The sequence below is a fragment of the Neltuma alba genome, unplaced genomic scaffold (genome assembly GCF_004799145.2).
Source record: "Neltuma alba isolate B1F8T4 unplaced genomic scaffold, ASM479914v2 tig00012148_pilon, whole genome shotgun sequence".
In the NCBI taxonomy this organism is placed as follows: domain Eukaryota; kingdom Viridiplantae; phylum Streptophyta; class Magnoliopsida; order Fabales; family Fabaceae; genus Neltuma; species Neltuma alba.
In genome coordinates, this window is record NW_021636697.1 from 441,849 (window position 1) to 464,430 (window position 22,582).

General features: G+C 34.1%; 2 protein-coding genes across 3 annotated transcripts; one reads left to right on the forward strand and one right to left on the reverse strand.

The window, feature by feature from the left end:
• Positions 1-4,047: 4,047 nt before the first annotated feature.
• LOC114723589 (SH3 domain-containing protein 2) lies at positions 4,048-6,991 on the forward strand. The gene is made up of 8 exons (XM_028909784.1): positions 4,048-4,123; positions 4,218-4,366; positions 5,158-5,256; positions 5,566-5,769; positions 5,883-5,945; positions 6,076-6,228; positions 6,324-6,398; positions 6,556-6,991. Exons 3-8 carry the CDS (start codon positions 5,179-5,181, stop codon positions 6,670-6,672), a joined length of 690 nt encoding a protein of 229 aa, XP_028765617.1. The 5' UTR covers positions 4,048-4,123; positions 4,218-4,366; positions 5,158-5,178; the 3' UTR covers positions 6,673-6,991.
• Positions 6,992-7,773: 782 nt separating this feature from the next.
• On the reverse strand, positions 7,774-12,443 carry LOC114723598 (D-ribulose kinase). Of its 2 annotated transcripts, none has more exons than XM_028909796.1 (8): positions 12,336-12,443; positions 11,929-12,137; positions 10,776-10,915; positions 10,432-10,684; positions 10,189-10,321; positions 9,742-9,830; positions 9,149-9,426; positions 7,774-8,119 (listed from the first exon to the last, which is right to left on the reverse strand). In XM_028909796.1, the coding sequence occupies exons 1-8, from the start codon at positions 12,385-12,387 to the stop codon at positions 7,978-7,980; spliced, it is 1,296 nt and encodes a 431-aa protein (XP_028765629.1). In that variant the 5' UTR covers positions 12,388-12,443; the 3' UTR covers positions 7,774-7,977. The 2 variants fall into 2 exon arrangements, with proteins under 2 accessions (XP_028765629.1, XP_028765628.1); XM_028909795.1 differs by having other exon boundaries at positions 9,694-9,830.
• Between the last annotated feature and the right edge of the window lie 10,139 nt (positions 12,444-22,582).

Consider the following 22,582-nt stretch of genomic DNA (forward strand, 5'->3'; position numbering starts at 1 on the left):
AGAACTAAATGAGAATGGAGGAAGGATGGTGAATTGATTAATTACTATACATGAGAATCAATATTGATTAGATTATACATGGGTGTACATATTTAACAGGAAACAGGTAACAAGGTTTTGATGGAGACTTTTGGTTTTGATTTTAAGATAAAATGGCCACCAAATAGATATTCTAATTTGTGTTGATAGTTGTTATGGATTGCATTGTGAGAAATCCAAAGATTGAAGAAAGATAGAGAAACCACCTTTTGGGGAAAATTTCCTAATAAACTATTGAGCTCATCATTTCCATAAGATGAGCTCAACTAACACCTTTATAGCAATGAAAAGTGAATAAGGTGTACACTTTAGATGCATTCCTACTATAATTGGAATAGAGGGCGGTGAGGACACTTAGTTTGTATAAAATTAAGTTTTGAGAAATAGATGGTAGAAAACAAAGAAAGAGAATAGAGCACGACATGAAAAATTATGCATTTCTTGCTTGGACTTTTTAATTCATAAATGAAGCTCAGATTTGTAAATAAACTAGTTGGTGAATAAAATAAATGATATAATAAAAAGCAAATTGAGAAGCTCACAGCTGAGAAACCACCTTTTGGGGAAAATTTCCTAATAAACTATTGAGCTCATCATTTCCATAAGATGAGCTCAACTAACACCTTTATAGCAATGAAAAGTGAATAAGGTGTACACTTTAGATGCATTCCTACTATAACTGGAATAGAGGGCGGTGAGGACACTTAGTTTGTATAAATTATTAAGTTTTGAGAAATAGATGGTAGAAAACAGAAAGAGAATAGAGCACGACATGAAAAATTATGCATTTCTTGCTTGGACTTTTTAATTCATAAATGAAGCTCAGATTTGTAAATAAACTAGTTGGTGAATAAAATAAATGATATAATAAAAAGCAAATTGAGAAGCTCACAGCTGAAAATGAGAATGAAATCCATAGTAAAAAACCTGTATACAAAATGAGTAAAGCCCGACTTCTAAATTAGATCGGCCCAATTCATAGTTCACTCAACTCAAGTGAAACCTAGACGTAGATATTATTAGCTGCCTAGATGTCTTCGACTCTCATGACATTCCTCCAATGACCCGAACCTAGAATTTGATAAATGGCAATCACAACTTTTCAGCCTAAAGGGAAGAAACCCAATATATTCAAAGCTCAGTGGCTGCTATCTATCTCATGGCTCATGATATGAACTTTAATTTGTGAATCATGCTGCCGACCTTATGTTGCGTCCCTTGGTCTTGGGACTAAAAAAACAAAGCAGAGGACACGCATAATAAGATGCATTAAAGTGGAACGAAGGGGGGCAAAGTAACCTCGAAATAAGGCGTAATATGCAAGGTTTTTGGTTGCCACGGCTTTTTACAAGCCTCCTTCTCTTACAAGCTTGAATAAATATATCAGATCATGCTATGTTTTAAGTGAATCATTTATATATTCAAACATTTGAGGACATAGGAACATTCTTATTCTTATATTATTCTTATTATTATTACTATTATCATTATTTAAAAGTATGGTTGATGACAATTATATACTTTATCTCTTTATCTATCTCACTTGTTTATGTAACAAACCTTTTTATTCTTGATAAATCTACAGAGTTTAAATTATGTTGTATTACTTTGCTCAATTTTCACTCAAATGCTTGGAAAACACCATTTTCGAAGAGATTAAAAACTGAAAATAAAACATTAGAAGCTCCCAAAACGCACAGACAGAGTAATTTTTTTTTTTTTTTTAAGTTCGAAGGAACTCAAAACAGAGCAGGATACTCACTAGCTTGAAAATGTGTTTATATACATATTATGTTGATGATTTATTTATATACTCCTCTAGTCCTTAATATATGACCCAATTTTTGAGTTGATTTTAGTCCTAAATATAAGACCAATTCCTCATATTATCAATTTTCTCTAAATTACCCCTATAAATACTCCCTCAACTATAATCAAGTAGAAGAAGGAGAGGAGGTATTAAGAAAGATGATTATAGCGTTTTAGGAAAAATGTGTCACTTTTCTATAATTTAACTAACTTACCTAACTTCCTTAATCTAATTAAATTAGTTAAATGAGTCTTATATTAAGGACTGGAGGAGGAGTATTATATTAACCGAATACTAAATGGATTTATAGTTTATATTGAACATTTATATGCTGCTCTTTTGCACCAAGTCACCAACAATACCAATTAAGACTTGGCTAAAAGAAAACCACTACTAATTTGATTATTGATTTTTTTGATGTAACTAATTTTGATTACTGATGATGATGGATGCTATATTGACGTTGATGATTATTTTCAGAGACTAAAATTAAAATACTCCTAATTAAGATAATAATTCCGGGTCAAAAAGTTAGGATAATAATTTATTATAAAATGACAATAAAACAACCAGAAATGTCTCCGCCAAGGAACCAAAGCCAAATGAATCTCCTGATGCTATTTCCAATACAGTTTGAAAAGCTCTCTTCTCCCTCGGATACGAACTCATTGCTGGTGGCGTTGGTCCGAAACCGATCGGCGAGCAGATTCAATCCATTCGCCGGTGAATGGATGCAATCAGAAAGCAAGCCTCCAAGCTCCGACGTTTAAATGGATTTTATCTATTTATTAATCCCTATGAAATCATTTTATCTTCGAATAGCATTCGCTTTGTTCTCACAAATGCCACCGTTTGTTGCTATTTTTGTTATGCAATTGTCTTCTTGCATCTTCCATGCCATTCTGAATGTAGCGAACCAGCATTTAACTTAGAGTATAATTACTCTTCGCATGAACATGGTAACGGCGTGCATTGGATCCGTCGAAATCGGTACTTGCATTGCGGTAATTAATCGATAAAAGCTACACTGCATGGATGTTAGCTGAAAGCTTGAATTTTAAGACAGTAGCTTAGCTTGCAAATTCATTGACCTTGGTTGTGAACACTCAGAATCTTTGAATATTTTGATTTGAATAGCTGCTTCGCAAGTAATTTGTTGTTCGTTTTCTGCCGACGTACATATAAAATTGGTTAGACGGCTTCTAAAGACGTGCTGAAGACTTAAAGAGGACATAACTGCATATTGAGTCACTCGTATGAGCTGTTTAATTTTTGAATGGAGATGAATGGATTCGATCATTCAATCTATTGCAAGGAATGACTATCTGGAGCATGGCCATGTCAAGGAAAAATGTGTACTCTGAGAGTAAGTAAAAAAGAATAAGAACTATATATAAAAATCTAGCAAATCATTCATCATACCTGCTATGCCATGATCCTCTGTTTTGCTGCTCTTAGGGATGCGTACGAGTATCAATTCTATACAGAGATACAGCAAATTTCTTTTTCTTTTTCTTTCTTTCTTTCTTTTTTCTTTTTAAAAATCTAACATAAGGGCATGACAGATGATTTGAGATAATTAAGATATTATTGTGAAGCAATAGTGTATAAAATTCACTTATTTGCATGTGCACACGAAAAAATTTAAAAACTCATATTCTGTTTATTTTTGTGGTGATTTGATCTTTTAGCATTTATAATAATTATTTAAGATTCGAAGTTCTAAAACCAAAAAAATATGCGCTTTGACTGCATGGCTATTGGCATCCAACCCTGATTTATAAGTATGCACACGAATGCATCTTATCCCTGGGGCTAGTTTGGATGTAGGGTGCGGTGGGGGCATGGATAATAGTATTTATCTTTAATTATACCTGTATAGTTCAGTTTGGTGATCAGGCATAACTTGTTTCTTGCTTGTTTTTCCTATTCTTAAATGTTAAATGTTTTGCTTCTGGCCTCTGTTAAGGTGTTATATCACATTTGTGTTATATAGGCTGTCCTGAAACATTTGGGGCAGGGGGATATGGAGGTCAGATAATGTGATTACTGATGAGATGAGTTCCAAAACATCAGAAACTTGAGAAGCTATACATATCAACACGTGCGGGAAAGGTACTTGGTCCTCCCATGCGAGTTTTTTATTTCTCATTTACCTTTACATCAATGACTGCTGATACCATGCTTGCTGCTGCTCCGCATTATCAAAGGGATATTGTCCGTGGGGTAGAAGTAGAAGGTTATAGTGTTACAGGGTCAAGCAAGTGGAAATAGGTAAGTGACATGGTGGGTGAAATTTTAATTAATTTTTGACATTTATTTACAAAACCTCACCTTGTTATTCAATCATGTGCATCTTGTTTGACAGGGACAAAATTGTCAGAAGATAGCAGGAAATATGGTGCAGAAAATACATGTACCAGTGGTAATACGTTATCTAGAGCTGCACTAAGTTGCACATGCTCGTGTCCAAATGGAAAAGGAGCGTGGGAATTGCTAAAAGCCCTTGGCACACAGGTTTCATTAAAAACTATGCATGCACATACACATGGATAGGTTTCATTTTGATACTTACAGTTGAGCGCAAAAAAAAAGGGCTCAAAGCAGTCTAAAGTAGCCACTGTTATGTTGTATGATGAGTTACTGCCTTTCTCCCTTTTGGATGCCGCTCCTTATATCCAAGCTCCATGGTGCCCAGTCTAAATATTAAGATCCCTGTCTTTTGTTCTCTGATTGGAGTGAATTTTAGCCAATTCCAGTGTGCTCTATGGTAGCTTGTTTTCTCCCTGTCCAATTGAAATCTGAAGTGTCAAGTTATGTTTCAATTTCCACACTTTTGCTTTGAAGTCCTTTGTTGTTTTTGTGTTCCTGCTATATATTATACATTGGTATTTAGCTTATTGAGTCCATCATACTTATATTTATACCCCTTAAAGAGTGGGAAGGGGGTGGGGGACTTGTGAGATTGCACAAAACTTTTTCCTTGGTGCTATGATGAGTCATCAGGTAAGAGATGTGTTGTAGAATTGTAGGATTCAAATCTGACTTTGCCTTAACCATACCATGGCGTTTTAATTTCTAGCTGAACAGGTGTTTTACTCGTATGGATATGAAATTCTGATTTCTGATTTGTCTTGTTCCTTAACTGAACTGGTCCCACATTGATTGGTTTTAACTTTGTAGCCATACATGTTCAGCTTTCTTGCTGATGATTATGTGCTGCTTAGATTGTTGATTTGTTCAATGTGTTCTTGGCTTCATTTTAATGGCTTAATATTTTTGTTATTAAAGTCTTGCTCAACGTTTAGGTTGCCGAGCCCTTAAGAGCAATGGTAATGGGAGCACCATTGGAGGATGCTCGGCATCTAGCTCAACGGTATGACAGAATGCGACAGGAAGCTGAAGCCCCGTAGTTCTGGAATTTGATCATTCCTTTTCTTTTCCATTTTTTATTTTTTTATCATTTAGATCCTCCTTATTGTTGTCACACCTATTTTTAGCTGTCTTGTTTTCCAACCATATATTCTGATAACAGGAAAAGTAGCTGTTATTTTCTCACTGAACTTGTAATGACCACTATTTTTTGAACCTAGACAGGCTATTGAAGTCGCCAAACGCCAGGCAAAAAATAAGGGAGACGCAGGCAATCCTGAGAAGGCTATGAAATGGAAGCAGCTGAAGCAAAGCTGCAAGATCTAAAGTCAAATGAACCTAGACAGGCTATTGAAGTCGCCAAACGCCAGGCAAAAATAAGGGAGACGCCAGGCAATCCTGAGAATGCTATGAAATTGGAAGCAGCTGAAGCAAAGCTGCAAGATCTAAAGTCAAACATGGCCATTTTGGGGAAGGAAGCAGCTGCGGCAATGGCTGCTGTTGAAGCGCAGCAACAGAGGTTGACCCTTCAGCGTCTTATAGCTATGGTATTGTAGTTGTTGTTTTACCTTGTAATGATGTAGCCATTCAATTTGATGGCTCTGAGCCAAAAGAAATTATAACTCTCAAATAATCTAACAGTCTGTATTTGTTTATGAAGGTTGAAGCAGAGCGTGCCTATCATCAGAGAGTTCTTCAAATACTTGATCAGCTTGAGGGAGAGGTTAGATACCATACTTCTTGGTCTTTTATACTATTCTTTTGAATTTTTAAATGTGACATCAGAAAGTTAGGTCATCTATTTTGTTGTTGACATACGATTGTGTGCTATTTTATATTTAATAACATGATAGATGATATCTGAACGACAACGCATTGAAGCCCCTCCTACTCCTAGCATGGATAACAGCATGCCTCCACCCCCATCATATGAAGAAGCTAATGGTGTCTATGCTTCTCAGACTCATAATGGATCAACAGATAGCATGGGTTACTTCTTAGGAGAGGTTTGTGAATATTGCAAATAAGGTTATTAATTTGCTTGTTGAAAAACAAGTGGCTGAATACCAGTTTTTAAGTTGTATCTTTATTCTAATTGCAGGTACTGTTTCCATACCATGCTGTGTCTGATGTAGAGCTAAATCTTGCAGTTGGTGATTATGTTGTTGTCCGGAAGGTTTGTTGCTTGCTGAATCCCAAACATTTATGCAGAAGAACTTCTTTTGTTTTTTTATTTGTCTTTTTGGTGCAGGGGGTAACCTCAATCCTTGTATCTGTTTGTCGTCAAATGGATTACAAGATTCTAATGTGTTTTTTTTTTTTTTTTAAAACAGGTGACAAACAACGGATGGGCTGAGGGTGAATGCAAAGGAAAAGCAGGTTGGTTTCCATTTGGTTATATTGAAAGAAGGGAACGTGTCCTCGCAAGCAAAGTGGCGGAAGTGTTCTAGGTTTTCCGGTTGGGTTTGGTTTCTTACCCTGTGGATTTTGTACGTGTCACGTGTGTATGCTCTTGTGCTTAAAGGTGGATAATGTGTTCTTGCCATAGAATGAATTGCATTGTGATATAGATATCTACGCTACCCTTGTGATTATCAATTGATATGAATCTTTGTCTGGTTAGTCTTCATTGCATGAGCATTGTTCATTCTCTTAGTTTGTACCTCGAGTGAAATACTTTTATTGAGGCCTGTCTCTTTCCTTCGTACTCAGTTAAGCAAGTCCAGAACTAGAAAGGATATGCAGACGCAATTGAAGTTTGTTATATAACGGGCATATCCAGGTTTGGGATTTCGAATTCTTTTGATAAGCAGCTACGTAGTGCTAGTACGGCATATGCTGGGAACTTTGGTTCTGCATTCTTTTAGGGACTTTCATTCACTTGATAGTCTATAATCATTTTTCTAGTAGTATCGTAGGATTCTACTTGGATTTATAATTTTTCCCACAGTTGTTGAAGCATGTTTCTATATTGACTTTAATACGATATAAAAGCTATTTGATTAGTTTGAATTGATTAAACAAATCAAATAAATTCAATTATATACCAAATATAATATGATCTCCATAAAATATTCTTCTGATATTAAATTATATGCTAGTTTAAAAGTTAAGCAAGTTAATTTGAGAAAAAATGATAAATATAAGAAAGTGAATTAAATATAACTTTCAACTAGTTTTTGTATTAGGGATTTGATAAAGTATTTAAAATAAAGTGAAATTTGAGTTGCAATTATTAGATCAAATTCTAAATAAAACTAAAATGCAATTTAGAATGGAGTGGGGAAAAAGATAGAAGTAGCTGATATATGGTACACGAATTCCAGAATCAACACTGGAAAAGATGGGCATTTTTGTGGTCACCTTTTTTTCAAAAGAACCAGTTTGCGAATAAATGATCAGCTTCACAAAATATTTTGACTGGCACCTCTTAAAGCCAATAATGCAGCTCCATATGCAGCCTCTGTATGACTTGCACGACTCACAGGCAAACCAAGCACCCTCTCTCTTATCCTGATCCAATTTTCGTTCTTAGCTCCACCCCTGCTTCTCGCTCCAGGCTATGAATGAGTGATTGCTCTAGAAAGCTCGACCTCTACTTAATTTTAGCTTCTTGCTTTGGATTGTTAATGTTGTTGCAATTCAAAGCTCGACCTCTTTAAAAGCAAAACTTTTCAAAATAATGCAACCTATGTACCAACTTGGGAATTTTACAATGATGGCAAGAAGGTTTACCCTTGTAGAAAGTAGAGCGCTTAAAAGAATCGTTTAAAGCAAACATGAAACGAATAGAAACGAATAGGCAAGAGAACCAGCAAAGTTATTACCTCAATGCGTGCAATGGATTCCAAAATCCCATGCAAGTACTCAATATCATTCTCTGGCCTTGGGAGGAGCCTGCCCACAGTAGAATTCAATCAGCTGGGGTCACGCCATGGACACCGTTTGCTATTACTTTTGTGTATTTTAGAGCTTAGACGCCAATAGGAGCAGAGATTATCTTGTAACCTAAATTGACTTAATTGCGACTTCGAAAGACTCAGCCATCAGAGAAATCTTTAAAGCTACTCTGTTGCGCTACAATCTTTACACCTTGTATACCCTATTCCACTCGACTTATACCTGAATTTCTCTCGTTTATCCGGATCCAGAATCAAAGAAAAAGAAAGAAACACCCCCAAAAATTGAATAAAGTAAATCAGTGCAAGAATTTAATGAAAGCCCCCCTAACATAAGAACTTGAAAGTTACCATTAGGGATTGCATCCTCTAACAATGATAATAAATATTAGCAAATTACTGTCAAATCCCTCTGATCTGGTCCAAAATAAGTTTAGCCCCTCGTGATTTGAAGCATCTTATTTAAATTCCACGTGGTTTGTTGTTACACCGCTATTTAATTGCCCTTCAAAATTGTTTTTCCTTAATTTTAACTGAAAAAATCATGTAAAAGTGAAAATATTGAACAATGACATTGTACTTTCGCAGTCTTGAAGGCAATTAATGAAAGTTCGCTAATATATCTAAGTTGAATGCCCACCTAATCTCAACAATAACTTTGGAGCATTACAAACATTCAAAATATGATTATATATTATTTTAACGCGATAATATTCACAAAAAATTATATGCAAAATATACTACAGGTTAATTCGATTGTAGTTGCTCCAACCACGAGGGACCAACTTATTTTGGATCAAACCCGAGGTCAGCTGTATTTTCCCCATAATTATGTACTCATTCAGTCTTAAATATAACACGCACTTTGTACTGTAATTTGCACTACAAAGTGGTTCTTATGTTTAGAGTCGGAGGAGTACATATTTTTTATTGGATGTCCCCAAAGGGACCATAATTATGTATAGAAGCTCTTAATCGAAGTCATGACCACTCTAATTTGTTCGTGAAAGTAAATCGCATCAAGTACCTCGGAGACAAATTTGGATCTGACACTGGGAATCTCTCACCGGCTTTTGGCAAAGGATAGTAGTCCAAGGGGGAGGCTTCCAAGGGATTGATCTGTTCACTTAGTTTCTCTAATTGATCATCTGTGAACAACTGCCTAAGAACAGCTCCACCAGAGTTTGAAGCACCACCAACAAGCCACTTATCATCCAGCCGATGACTATAGACCCCAAACCGCGAATCCTCAATCCTGGTATTACTCAATAGTTTGATAGCAAGTGTTGAACCCAGTGAAGTAACCTAATCAAGAATGCATGTTGTCAAACAAAAATGTCAGAAAAACACTGATTGTGGAAGGATCACTTTAGAGGCAACATTTAAATAGATTGTTTAGCAGCGACACTTCATGCAAAATCGCCATAGACCAAACAATGGCACAACATATTTCCGTGCTTGAAGTGATTCCCGCCACACATCTTTCTTAGATGCTAAAACGCATAGAAAGGTTAATTGTGAACATTTTTATGTATGTTTAAAAAATATGATACATTAGAAATAGTCGATGACCTTTCTGGTTCGATAATTAAAGAGGGACAAGTGCTGTAAAATCCTTACAGCGTCACCGGGCTGAGAGACACGGGCTGCAAGAAATGCAGCTATACTGTCGGTGGTTCCCGTGCACACCACACAATCTTGTTGAAAACCTGAAAGGATGTGCGCTCCAAAACTTTGATTAGGTGGAAACAGAAAGAAATTCAGGTGCCTATTTTTTCTTCTTTTCTTTTGCGTTTGTGTTGTTGTTTTTTTTTGGGGGGGGGGGTCAAAAGACAGCAACGAACAACAGACACGTGTGGAAGTCAGATGAATCAGCTAAGTGATATGAATCGGCTACTGAGATTTAGTTGCAACCTGAGTTAGATGTTTCTTTTCTTTCCATTTCTGTGTTAACTTATTTAATCAACTTGAATTCAATATTTACGTAGATTCTTTATTCTCAAATGCAATACAAATTCTTTCAACATAGTTCCAGCTACAAGTGTAATTAATAAAGGGAAAGCATACCAAATTTATTTCTAATGTCTTCTTTTAGATAAGAAACCGGAGTTCCTGGAGCCACAACTGAAGGCAAAAGATGAGAATATGGCTGACGGACTAGCCATGCTGGATATGAATCCACTTCGGGATCATAGCCAACCTGCAAAACATTGAAAAACGATTGGATTTTCCAAATTAAAAATTTTATCAGGCATGATAATTAAGTAACATTAATAAACATTCCCGGTGCGAAGAAGCACTGAATTATACCTTCAGAGCATTGTTATAATCTGAAACTCCAAGCTTTCCATGAAGAAGCCACAAAAGCCAGTCTGCTTGGTGTAGCAACTGAGCAGATTTCTTGTTTGAATCAACATGGTTCCACCATGAGACGAGCTTGCACAGGGTGGAAGAGCTAGAGCAAACTGTATGATTTGGAGGAGCAATGGATTTCACCATTGGCAAAGCATCAGGACAACTCTCATTGTAAAGGAAAGGTCTCCCTAACGGTTCTCCCGTATCACTGCAATACGCCATTCATATTCCTTCTTCAGATATAGTCTAAATATAGAGCAAGGTATAAATTGAAAAGCAACAAAATGCAAGTCGTCCACCTATCAACAATGAGCGTAGTTGCAGAAGTCCCATCAATAGAAATAGACGCAATATGTTTCCGGACATCTGATGGAATGTCTTCAAGTAGCAGGAATAGTGTCTCTTTCCACGACCGTACCCAGTCCTGTGTTTCTCCATTCTTTCTAGACAACAGAAACAAGAACTCCATTACCATGGCAGTAATATTAATAACAGAAAATCTATTAACCACCAATGCCAATAAAACAAGACGCACTACGTAAAAGAAACTACATGTTTCTGTAGTTTTATGGAGTCTATGGTGTTGGGTGTCGCATCTGTGCTTCTATTTTTTCCTTAAATGAACTGAACAAAAAAAAAATACTCAACAGCCAACAAACAGCAAGCCTAACGGTTACTAACATCTGACAGAGGTAAAAAACATGAATAACAGCTAGAACCCATGCTATGACGATAATTTACCAACCACTACTTAATTACATTAGGGACAAAGCCAATGAATCGTGTACAGCTTCCTATTGCTGAACCAGAATGAGATCTTCATGTTGACTCGCATCTGTGCTTCTTAACATGTAATGCACATAGTAATTATATTCTTTCAGTAAATTAAGTGAGATTTATGCCACATGAGACATCAAATTGGAATTTAAATGGTTAGCGTATAATCTACAAGGCACCGAGACATAAAATAAGATGTATTGAGTATGACGAAGAACACTTCAAAATGCAATACGGACACTTCATATTTTTGTGTTGACATGGGTGTTTCTATGGTGCTGCGTCTCATATCTGCGCTTCATGCGAATACTAATTGCATTATTTTTCAAAAGTTCGGTGGAATTCATGGCACAGGAAACATCAAAGTGAAAATTATAATGTTTGAGCATGCGGTTTCAAAAACTGTCATTCATCAGAGGTCATACAAGGTATCTGCCTGACAAAGAATTATGGTGATACAACTTATCCAATTAACTCCAAAATCTGAAACCATATCACTTTTAATTGTAATTATTTATTCAAAAACATGATATAGCATCCTGTAATAATAACTCTCAACAGAACATTCTACAAAAAGCTCGAATGAGAACTTGAAAAGGCGGGGAAAAACAGAGCAGTAATATAGATATCGTGTGTGTGTGTGTGTGAGAGAGAGAGAGAGAGAGAGATCTGTACCTTGTACAAAGGATACTCTCTCTTGGCCTCGGTTTGAATCGCGCCGTCCTCGTCAATGGCGGCGAACCTCGCACCGGATGTGCCAAAATCCAGACCTAGATAAAGCCTTTGATCACCTGATTGAACAGCCACTTCTGGCCTCTCTTTATTGCTTCCAAGAGACATCGCTATTTTCCTTCGTTTCCGAGTAGTATTGCATAACCTATTTCCTGAAAATCAATTTAAAACATCATCATGCTCCGATTTGTCAAGAGAATGCATCCTCCGATGCCGAAGAACATAAACAACACTGTTGTGCTCCGAGTCATCGGAGTTCGGAACTTCCAGTGGTTAGAGAGCTGGCAAACAAGGATCACACTGAAGCTACAAACAGAGAAATATAGCAACAGATTTGGATACTGACGAACCAGAAACTAAAATGGCACTCGCTGGATAGGTCATGGATACAGTCCCCGCCATACTCTTCTTCTGAACCCTTCTTCCCAATTCGCGCGGATAAGGGACTCGCAGACAATGGTGGGAAAGCAACTACTCAAGACAGATTTCCTTTACATATATTTCAAATGTTCGCGTCAATTTGAAATTACACGGGCCCTCTCTTTATTTTATGAGTGCATGGGCCGAGGAGTGGGTTTGCTTCAAGAATTGGCCCACCAGGCCTCCCATGCACGAAATGCCTTCTTATATTCTCAAACTGTAAGAATGCCATCCATAAAGGATGTGTTTCAGGATTCAACTTTTCTGCCAATAGTTGTGGCTTAGTAACATGAAAATCCTTTTGCAAATGAAAAATTGCAAGTTCGATTGTATTTGTAATCTTAAACTGATAATATCCGTCTCCTGAGTTAAGAAAATCAACTTATTAGCCAGTAATGGCAAGATTCAGCTTATTAAAATTGATCGGCATCACTGTCAATTAAACTTTCTGTCCATAGCACCAATGAAATTGAGTTGTCAGTTTTGTAATTGAATTTTTGCAGCGTCAGTGGTGTTGGGAGTGGTCATCGTCATTAAATAAAGCAACATTCACAGGTCCAGAAAGATGGGTTCGTTTCAACTAACCAACTACCATGCATGCGTTATTATTAACGTCGGAACCGTAGGCAAACATATATATAAATATATATATGTGCCCAGACCTCAATCGGAGTTCTCCCCCCCCCCCCCCAATTTTATAATTAAATTGACGCGTCGGAAGTTCATATAGAGCAGCAAATTGCATGTGAAAGAGGCGAAGGGAGCAATAGTACAAAGAGGAAGGAACGATTCTTCTGTTAGATAGATAGAGTCCACGTCATGGGAATATGAGATGGGAGATGCACATGCACGAGACAAACTCTTTTTTGAATTTTGCAGAGTGGTCCTCTTTTTGGTGATGTTTGTGACTGAGAGGAGAAGCAAACAGCAAATAGCACATAGCTGTCACCTCCACTTTTCAAACTCGCTCACGTGCTGCTGGGGACATCCTCAGATCCTGCCCAATAATGTGGGTTCCATTATACGTATAAAATAATGCTAATAAAAACAAGATAATCACACAAAAGGTTAACAATAATGGAACACACACACACACACATACATATATAGCCTGTCTATTTATATATTTATTTATACGAAAAATTGGAAGTCTTGATTTGTGATCGAGATGCCAATGAAGCCTCCCACGTCGTTTCACTCACTTCAATCGTCTCCATTTCATGCGAGCGGGCAGGATTGATAGAAACCCTAACAAGGGAGAAATTATTTCTATCTCTAATTTTTAATATAAAAGTTACTCCTCCGGTCCTTAATATAAGACCTAATTATTAAATTAGTTTTGGTCCTAAATATAAGACCAATTTTTCATGTTTATCTATTTTCTCTAAATTATCCCTGTAGATATTCCTTCAACCATAATCAAGTAGAAGAAAAAGAAGGGTATTAAGAAAGATAATTATGGTATTTTAGGAAAAACGTGTCACATTTCTTATAATTAACTAACTTACTTAATTTCCTTAATTTAATCAAATTAGTTAAATAGGTTTTATATTAAGGACTGGAGGAGTAGTTGGCTAACTTGAGACGAATAAAAAAATTAGTTAAATTAATTATTTATAATAAATATGTATTATCTTTTCTAAAATATTCTTACTAATTAAGTGTATTGTGACTAGAACTATTACTGTTATAAAAAAATCTTGAAAAAAAAAGATAAATATGAGAGATAGAATAAATTAGGATATTATATTTAAAATCAAAATAAAAGTTAATATATTAAAGACCAAAAGTAGTATATAGTTTTGGTGAATTACATATTTCATTTAATTTCTTAAATGTTTTACAAGTTTAACGATCAGCATCGCTGGTCGGGCCCCGGGGCCAGTGGGAGTGGATGGTGGGGTGGTTTTTAAGTCAGGCACAAGAAATCAATTATATCTAGTACGTGCAATGGACAAACTTTCTGCCATTTAGTTTGCTATAAAAATGGATAAACACGGCTTTCTATATTATTGCAATGGTGAAAAAGGGAGGACCAACAGGGACAAGGCGTTCCTAATTTTTATTTTCTTTAATATTACCTCTTGTCCTAATTATAAAATCTCATTTATAAAATATAAATAAAGTCTTATAATTAGAACAAGAGATAGTATTATGTACATGTCATATATTTCTGACCCTTAATTAAATTTATGTAAATTTTATACTATATACGTTTTTTAAATCTCGTCCCTCTCATACTTAAATCTCAAACCAAATATTGGGATCATATTTTTCATTGTTCTATCCCTAAATCCGCTCCTGTTTTGAGCAAGATAAAAACGAATAAATCAGACACTACTAACTGTAGATCCGCCATATGCCGCTCTTGTGAAAACTTAATTAAAAAAAAAAACTACTGTAATTCATAGATTGTTTTAAAAAATAAAAGTTGCTGTGGCATATTCTGCAACGTTAATCATGTAGGAGTAAAAACAAAATTTATGGGGTGTTTCGTAACATGAAGTGCTTTTAAAAAATACTTTTTCATAAAACGAGATAAATAAAAGCATTTTTTTACAAAATGAGTTAAATTCCTTCACATATTTATTTCGTATATTGTAAAAATATTTTTAAAATTATAGTTTGGTTTTCATTCAAATATTTTATTAATTTAGCTAAAAAGTTAGCCCGCGTAATTTTATTGAGGCGTGGCTTCTTTTTTTTTTTTTTGGGAGGGGGGGATTATAAGATGAGGCGCCAGGCAACATATACTCAGGTAAACTATGTGTCATGTACCCGAAAAAAGAAAAGTAAACCATATATCAACAACACATATTCGAAAAGAGACCCTCATTGTATCTCTATACAGTATACCTCCAGCTTCGGAGGTTCCTTGTAATTTGGGATAGGTTTGGGAACACTTCAAATACTAGTAACATTTTTAATTTACACCTTATAAAATAAAATTCTTCTCGTATATTTATCTCATATGATAAAAAATTATCTGAAATAAGTTGATCAAATGTAAGAATGAGAAAAGCGTACCTGACCGTCCTCGCTAGCATTTCTCAACCATAAACGAATGATCCAATCACCTCGTTTTGCAATCATCATACTATAAACAGCTCCATGATTCTTTTGAGACTGCATTTCCGAGCCCTATTTTCTTCTCAAACCAATAATGACGATAAGAGTTTTATAACACGTCATCTTTCAAGGAACTCCCCCCCCGGGGATGCTGAACTTTTTTTTTATAAAAAAAACGCAATAAAAAAGACTTTTAAAATAACACCTGCTAATATTAAAAGGCTAAAGTCTCGTCTTTTTTTCCCTAGTAAGGCGAAAACCTTTCTCCAGAGAAGCTTTATGCTCTTTTATAAATGCAGATCTTATAAAAGACGAACATATTTATGGTGACTTCAAAAAGGAGTGAATAAAATAGACGAATTAATATATGCGCTTTGGACATTCAAGTAACCTTGCGAGGGCTAATCTTCCTTTTGAGCGATATTATGTTCTCTTTACTCTTCTAGTTTAGGCCCTTTTTTTTTTTTGGGTCCCTTTTCTTCATTGTTTTGAAATTACAGTACTTCTTTTATCCGTTTCAGAGAGGCTTAGTACGACGGATTCGCCATTCGGCAAGGAGGTAATAATATTGTTTATGTCGTATTTTTTGTTTGTACATTGAAGTAATTAAGTAATACCTCCGGTCCTAATTATAAAACCCTATTTATAGTTTACAAATGAGATTTTGTAATTAGAACGCAAGATAATATTAATTAAGCAATGTTATTAATAATTATCAATATATGGATGCTCCCCATCCAACAAATAAAAGCGACTCATCAAGTGGTCAGTGGGATGAGTCCTGTGGATGCTGGGCCCAGGGCATAACAACGCATCCTCTTGTAAAATTATGCCAATAAAGTTTGATGGAATTTGTTTTAAAGATAAGTTTTTATTACACGGACATGAATGTTTCATCTGGCATTTGTTTAGTTTGTGATAGAGTGAGCGTGTAGTGACATGTTTTGTACCTTAGCTTTGATAAAAATAATTATACGAAGCCGTATAATTACCAGGCCTGCATGACAATTTAAATTTTTACGTTACCAAATTGCACAAGTATATGTACAAAACATAATTTAAACAATGAAAAATTTTAAGGGTTGGCAACTTGGCATGATTTTTAGTCTTTTAAGTTCATTCTTATTTTGATTTTAGTTCCTTAAGTTTCCAACCATAAATTTAAAGAGCAAAATAGTCCAAATTTTTATTAGATTATAGGGATCAGTATTTTACATGAAAAGAAACTTGTGGGACTAAGACTTATAATTTAAAACTTGAGGGATCAAAATTAAAATGAGGGTAAAATTGAATAAGCAAAATTTATATCAACCAAAATCTTATCATTTTTAATTGCAGGACAGTTATATACTTTTGAGACTTGACATCAAATATGTCAGATGCGTGGTGGTTAGCTGACAGTGAAATAAATCACAAACAAATTAACAATTAAACGAAACGTCAGATCAATTGCAATGGATTTTCTATGATGGCATCCTAATGATATTAAACTCTTATTTATTATTTCTCATTAGATATTGGCGATTTGGCGGGTTGGAAAAGGCAAGACAAGTGGACAAAAATAAATAAATAAAATTATTGCGCGCGGGATCTCAATTTGAAAAACTTGACGAAATATATTATCTACTCGGACCTGGATCATCTCTGGACGTTGTCTAGACCTAAACCCATATCTCAATACTCAATATAGGTCTAAGATTATCATAAAAAAAAGTTGAATCTAATAGAAAGAGTTAATCTTTCACAATATGACGAATTAAGATTCGAATTCCTGTTAGGAGAGGTGTTCACATTTAGTACCCAATAATATTTCGAATATGATTATTTTCAATAAGAAAATACCTATACTTTAGCTAAAAAAAAACATAATCTAATGATTGAGATCAGATATGAGATGTGAGCAAACTTGTTTTCAATTTCCTGCACGCATTTACAGAGCACTGGATGAGTATCAAGGGATAGGAGTTGCGTGGAACAAAGTGAAGCTCTGAGATTGTGTTGGTGTGTTTGATCTGAACCATTAGATTAATTATACTCCTCCGGTCCTTATTATAAGACCCAATTTGACTTTTTATTTGGTCCTAATTATAAGACCCAATCCATTTTCTCTCTTATATTTATGCATTTTTTTCCAAGATAATCCTTCTAATAATGATAGTTTTAGCCAATATACTTAATTAGCAAGAATTTTAGGAATAACAACACTTATTTATTATAAATAACCAACTTAACTTACTTCCTTAATCTCCTCAAATAAGTCAATTGGGTCTTATAATTAGGACCGGAGGAGTATTTTAAATTATATCGATGGTCTAGAATGAGTACTGAGGGATCGATGGCTGCAAGACAACGGCGGGAGAGGATCCGGATCCCTTCTCCTCCCTTCTCGCGTTAAAAGGCATACCGAGGTAGCGTCCAACTCCAATGTATTTTGCTTATGTGCTTTGTTGTTAGTATTTTTTTAGGAAGAAATTATATTAAAAATATCTATACTTTCTCTCAATTTTTAATCTGACATCTGTGTATTTTTTTCTTAATTAAGTTTTTTCAATTTAATCTTTTTAGTAATATTAACTCTTGTAATTTTAGTCTCTATGTAAAGATTAACATTATGAATAGAATAAAATTAAAGATTTAATTAAGAAAAAAACACACAGGTACCAAAATTAAAAATAAAAAAAGTATAAATACCTACAAAATGATTTTTTTTTAATTTAGTACTATCGCTAAACCACATCCATTTGATGGACTGAAATTTTAACAAAAATAAATTAAAAATAAGTAGCGATGTTTAAATGTCTAATAATAGTAGATGAGGGGGGCATATTAGGCCTTCGTTATGTTCTTGAATTTTCAATTGAACGAAGATTTTGATGATATTGAACCGTTCAAATTTAAGTATCTCAGTCTAAAGTTGGCAGGAAAAAACTTTCAAGTGTTTTCCCGCTTATAAAAAATATATATTATAAAAAGAGGAAAAAACTTTTAAGTATCCAAGCGCAAAATAATGTGCCATTCCACATTCCTAGTTTATTATCTTTTTCATTTATTGTATCAAAAGTCTTTTCCACTTTCTAGTTTAGTACCACATCTGCTTATGAGAATTAGTTGACTAATTTAAGTAAGTTAAAAAAATTAGTTAAGTTATTTATTTATAATAAATATGTGTTGTCTTTCTTAAAATATCATTACTAATCTGTTGTATTAGCTAAAACTACTATTTGATGGATTATTTAACATGTGTAGCTACAATAAGGGCTACTTTGAAAAAAATAATAGATATGAGAGACAAAATATATTAGAGTCTTATATTCACAATCAAAATGAAAGTCAAAATAGTTCATATATTAAAAAAATGAAGGTAGTATCTTTTTCATCATTCACTTGATAAAAAAAAACTCACACATGCATTGCAGTTACGGAAGATTAAAACCACGGATAGCTGATACTTACAAAATATTCAAATTAAGAAAGATGTTTCGTGTCATTGCAGCGCAAAACCATCATCTCCCATTTATTACTCTATACATGTTCAGTTGATTAGCTAAAAGAAAGTTGCAATATTGCTTTCATGATTCTAAATGTAATACTCATTTATAATATATAAAATAAATCTTATATTTAAAATCGGATGAGTAATGCAGTTCATCCAATGATAAACCTAATCCGAATTATAGAGCTACGACACAATCAAACCCAAACAAACAAAATGTTGAATTGAATCGTACCAATCTCTACTGGGGGTTATTACTCATTTTTGTACTTGCTGTTTTATTTTCCAATTATTTCTTCAATTAAGGGAATAGTAAATATATATTAGGAATTTTCTTATCCCATTCGGAAGGATATAATTTCATAATTATCTATGACTATTTATGTCTCTAGCATGACTACTTGATGAAATGTGAAGGAAAGTGGGATAAATGGCTGATACTACTGGAAGGATTCCTCTTTGGATAATAGGTACTGTAACTGGTATTCTTGTGATCGGTTTAATTGGTATTTTCTTTTATGGTTCATATTTTGGATTGGGTTCATCCCTGTAGTAATCGGCTGAACTAAATTTTTGAAATGAAAGCATAAGAACTCAATAGGACCCCCTCTCGGCAAAGAACTGCCTATTATGTATCTATGGTACATTGCTCGACTTAAATGTATGACATCTACCTATAATGTGCTAGTTACTTATTTTCATTGTGTAATTATAGAATAAAAATATTAATGTGCTAATATACATGATACAATTCTTTTTTATAAAAAATTAATAACAGTTTGTAAAATTTACAAGTCATGAAAAGCCGAATTTACTTATCAATTATCGAGTGATATTTAAAAGAACGCCTATTCAAATACACACGCATATAACTAACCTGTAATGCCTGGCTTGGTGTTAAATCATGCATCAATATATCAATCAATATAGTAAATATAAATGGTGTAGCACTCACCATCAACAAGTGACTTATTTAGTTATTTGAAAATATATTTAATTTCAATATGCCCGAGCAGATTTTATCATTAGCCTATTACGATTCGTCAAAGCAAGCAAAGCATTTATTCCCCGTTCATTATGCACCAGCAAGAAAATTTTAGCTAAGATGAATAATGTATCAGTCAAGTTGTTATTCGAAAATATGAAAAATGGTTGCCCGCCTAAACACTTATATAGCATATTTTTTTAGTTAGCATAACAATACCAGGTTGAAGTACCTACGTTTGTCATTTCTTGCATGATTATCTGGCTTAGCTTAACCCCAATTAGTTAATTTTCCTCCTGAGAATTTGACGTGCAAGTGATAATTCAGGTACTATTTAACACTGTAACTATAATACTAAATCCCTGGATTATGTAATGCCCAGGTATTTTTAATATGCTGGCTAATGTGTAATATCCCAAGCGGGACTCGTTAATATGTTAAATTATAATCATTAATAAGATAAACATTTTTAAGATAGAAAAAAAAATCATTCAAAAAATCAACTGTACAGTGGACGGAGCAGGGAATCAAAAAGCCTACTTCCTGGATAATAAAAAACAGGCAGGAGCAGCTGAATGAAGTAGTGGAATAGCCTATCGTGATAAAATAAATGTTCTGAAAAATAACACAACCAAACCCGTAGCGGAATGCATGCCATATATATAAAATCCTGCTATCATCCATTTTATAAAGTAAACGATTGATTTTCTTATAAACATTTGAAAAATGCGATTGTTTCAGTTTTCCAAATAACCAAAGCGACGTGAGGTGCAAGATATTGACAATTTTCCTTTGTGTGTATTATATATTTATCGTCAGGAGGTTTCCATCAATCACTTACGACTCAATCACATATATATCAATCATCAAACAAACAGGATGCATTTTTGGACCCAAAAAAAAAGAAGCAATGGGTTACGGCATATAAAGGTGTAATAGTCTTCAGATTTTGGATTCCAAGAAATCTCATCTATAGATGGAACAAGATTTATTAGGTGTTTGAATGAAATCAAAGCTATAGTTTTAAAAGTACTCTTACGGTATATAAAATAAATATACGGAAGAGTTTATCTTGATTTATGAAAAAGTATTTTTCTTACTACACAAACACCCCCTTAATAATTTAGAGAAACTGGCTGGCCAAATGGCTTAGACACTTGGACAAAAATGATGTACGAGTAACTTGTAAAATAGTATGAAACAAAAGTTGCAGAATCATTAAAAAGGAAAGAAAGAAAATTGCAGATTGTGCGAAAAGCTGCAGATTTTGAATCTGAGTATTTTCCCCAAATATTTGAGCCATTTAATTCATTTGACGAATTTTCTCCAATAATATGTTTGGGGTGCTGTTCTGTTGCTCAAGACGTGTTAAGGGTGTGTTTGATTCTTGGGAGATCAGCTTCTTTCATTTTGTTTTTTGGGCTAAATCTCGTCTGATTAAGACTTAAGATCAACTTCTTCTTTTTTTTTTCCTGCTTTTTTGGGCTAAATCTCGTCTGATTAAGACCAAAGAGACTATAGTATTTTCAAACACGTGTATAGTAAGAATTTTCAATAGAATCGGATTATGTCAACAACTCATATCTCATTGGATCAACTAAATAGCCAATGTTCAGTACAGTTAAATAAAGAGGTCCGCACAATTGAAGGTAAGAAAATAACACAACTGTACATCAGATATAAATGAATAGAACTGAATAAATAATACTCCTCCGATCTTATATATAAGACTATTATATACACTACAAAAAGAGTCCTATATTCAGAATCGAAAGAGTATAAACATGCTTTTTATTCTATTTCATGCACGACTGAGTAAAATATATATCCATGCACAAGATGCAGGTTGTGAAATTACATTGCTCATATGTTATGAATAATACGGTTTATCTTAGAATTTGTGTAAACTCTGAACTTAGTTACGATCAAATATATATATAGAAAAATATTTTTTTTTAGCTTTTATAGTTTTGACTCAGCTATGATTGAAGCTTAATCCTTAAACTTTATTTTAATGTAACTTAGTTCATGTAGTTTTGATTTAAAATTTGATTGAAACTTGATCATTAAGTTTTAACTAATTGTAACTCAACCCTATGGCTTTAACCATTATAAACTTTACTCCATAATTTTCATGAAATATACTATGATCTATTTTTTAAAATATAAAGACTAATATTTTAAATGGTTACTTGATGGGGAAAAAATTACTTCAAATGTTAGCTAGAAAACCGAGTCGTATCCGGTTGAAATTTATAGGGGAATTATGATTGAGTTAAAACCACAGTATTGAATTCATATATTCAAGTTAAATTTTAACAATGAGTTATAACTAAACCACAATTATAAGAAAAACAAGATTAATTTTTCTTAAATAACACAAAACACCTAGCAAGCAACATCTATATTACCCGTAATTAACCACACCTGTTTATATTTATACTTGAAGTACTTTTTTTTTTTTTGACCGGAATACTTGAAGTACTTGATAAATTCATATTTTGATTTAAGTCCACGATGCTTCAAAAATGAACACGCATAGTGTTAATATGTTATAAAGATCGCAGACACCTTGACTCCCATTCCCCTATCTCTCCTCCCAAATGGCGTGGTCAATTCTCTGAGAAATG

Coding starts and splice junctions, on each gene's coding strand:
- LOC114723598 (XM_028909795.1), bottom strand. CDS start 12,387: ATGGCGGGGACTGTATCCATGACCTATCCAGCGAGTGCCATTTTAGTT. Junction 10,322..10,431: donor ATTATAACAATGCTCTGAAG/GTATAATTCAGT, acceptor AATGTTTTGCAG/GTTGGCTATGATCCCGAAGT. Junction 8,120..9,148: donor GATCCAAATTTGTCTCCGAG/GTACTTGATGCG, acceptor TACTGTGGGCAG/GCTCCTCCCAAGGCCAGAGA.
- LOC114723589 (XM_028909784.1), top strand. CDS start 5,179: ATGGTAATGGGAGCACCATTGGAGGATGCTCGGCATCTAGCTCAACGG. Junction 6,229..6,323: donor TGGGTTACTTCTTAGGAGAG/GTTTGTGAATAT, acceptor TTCTAATTGCAG/GTACTGTTTCCATACCATGC. Junction 6,399..6,555: donor ATTATGTTGTTGTCCGGAAG/GTTTGTTGCTTG, acceptor TTTTTAAAACAG/GTGACAAACAACGGATGGGC.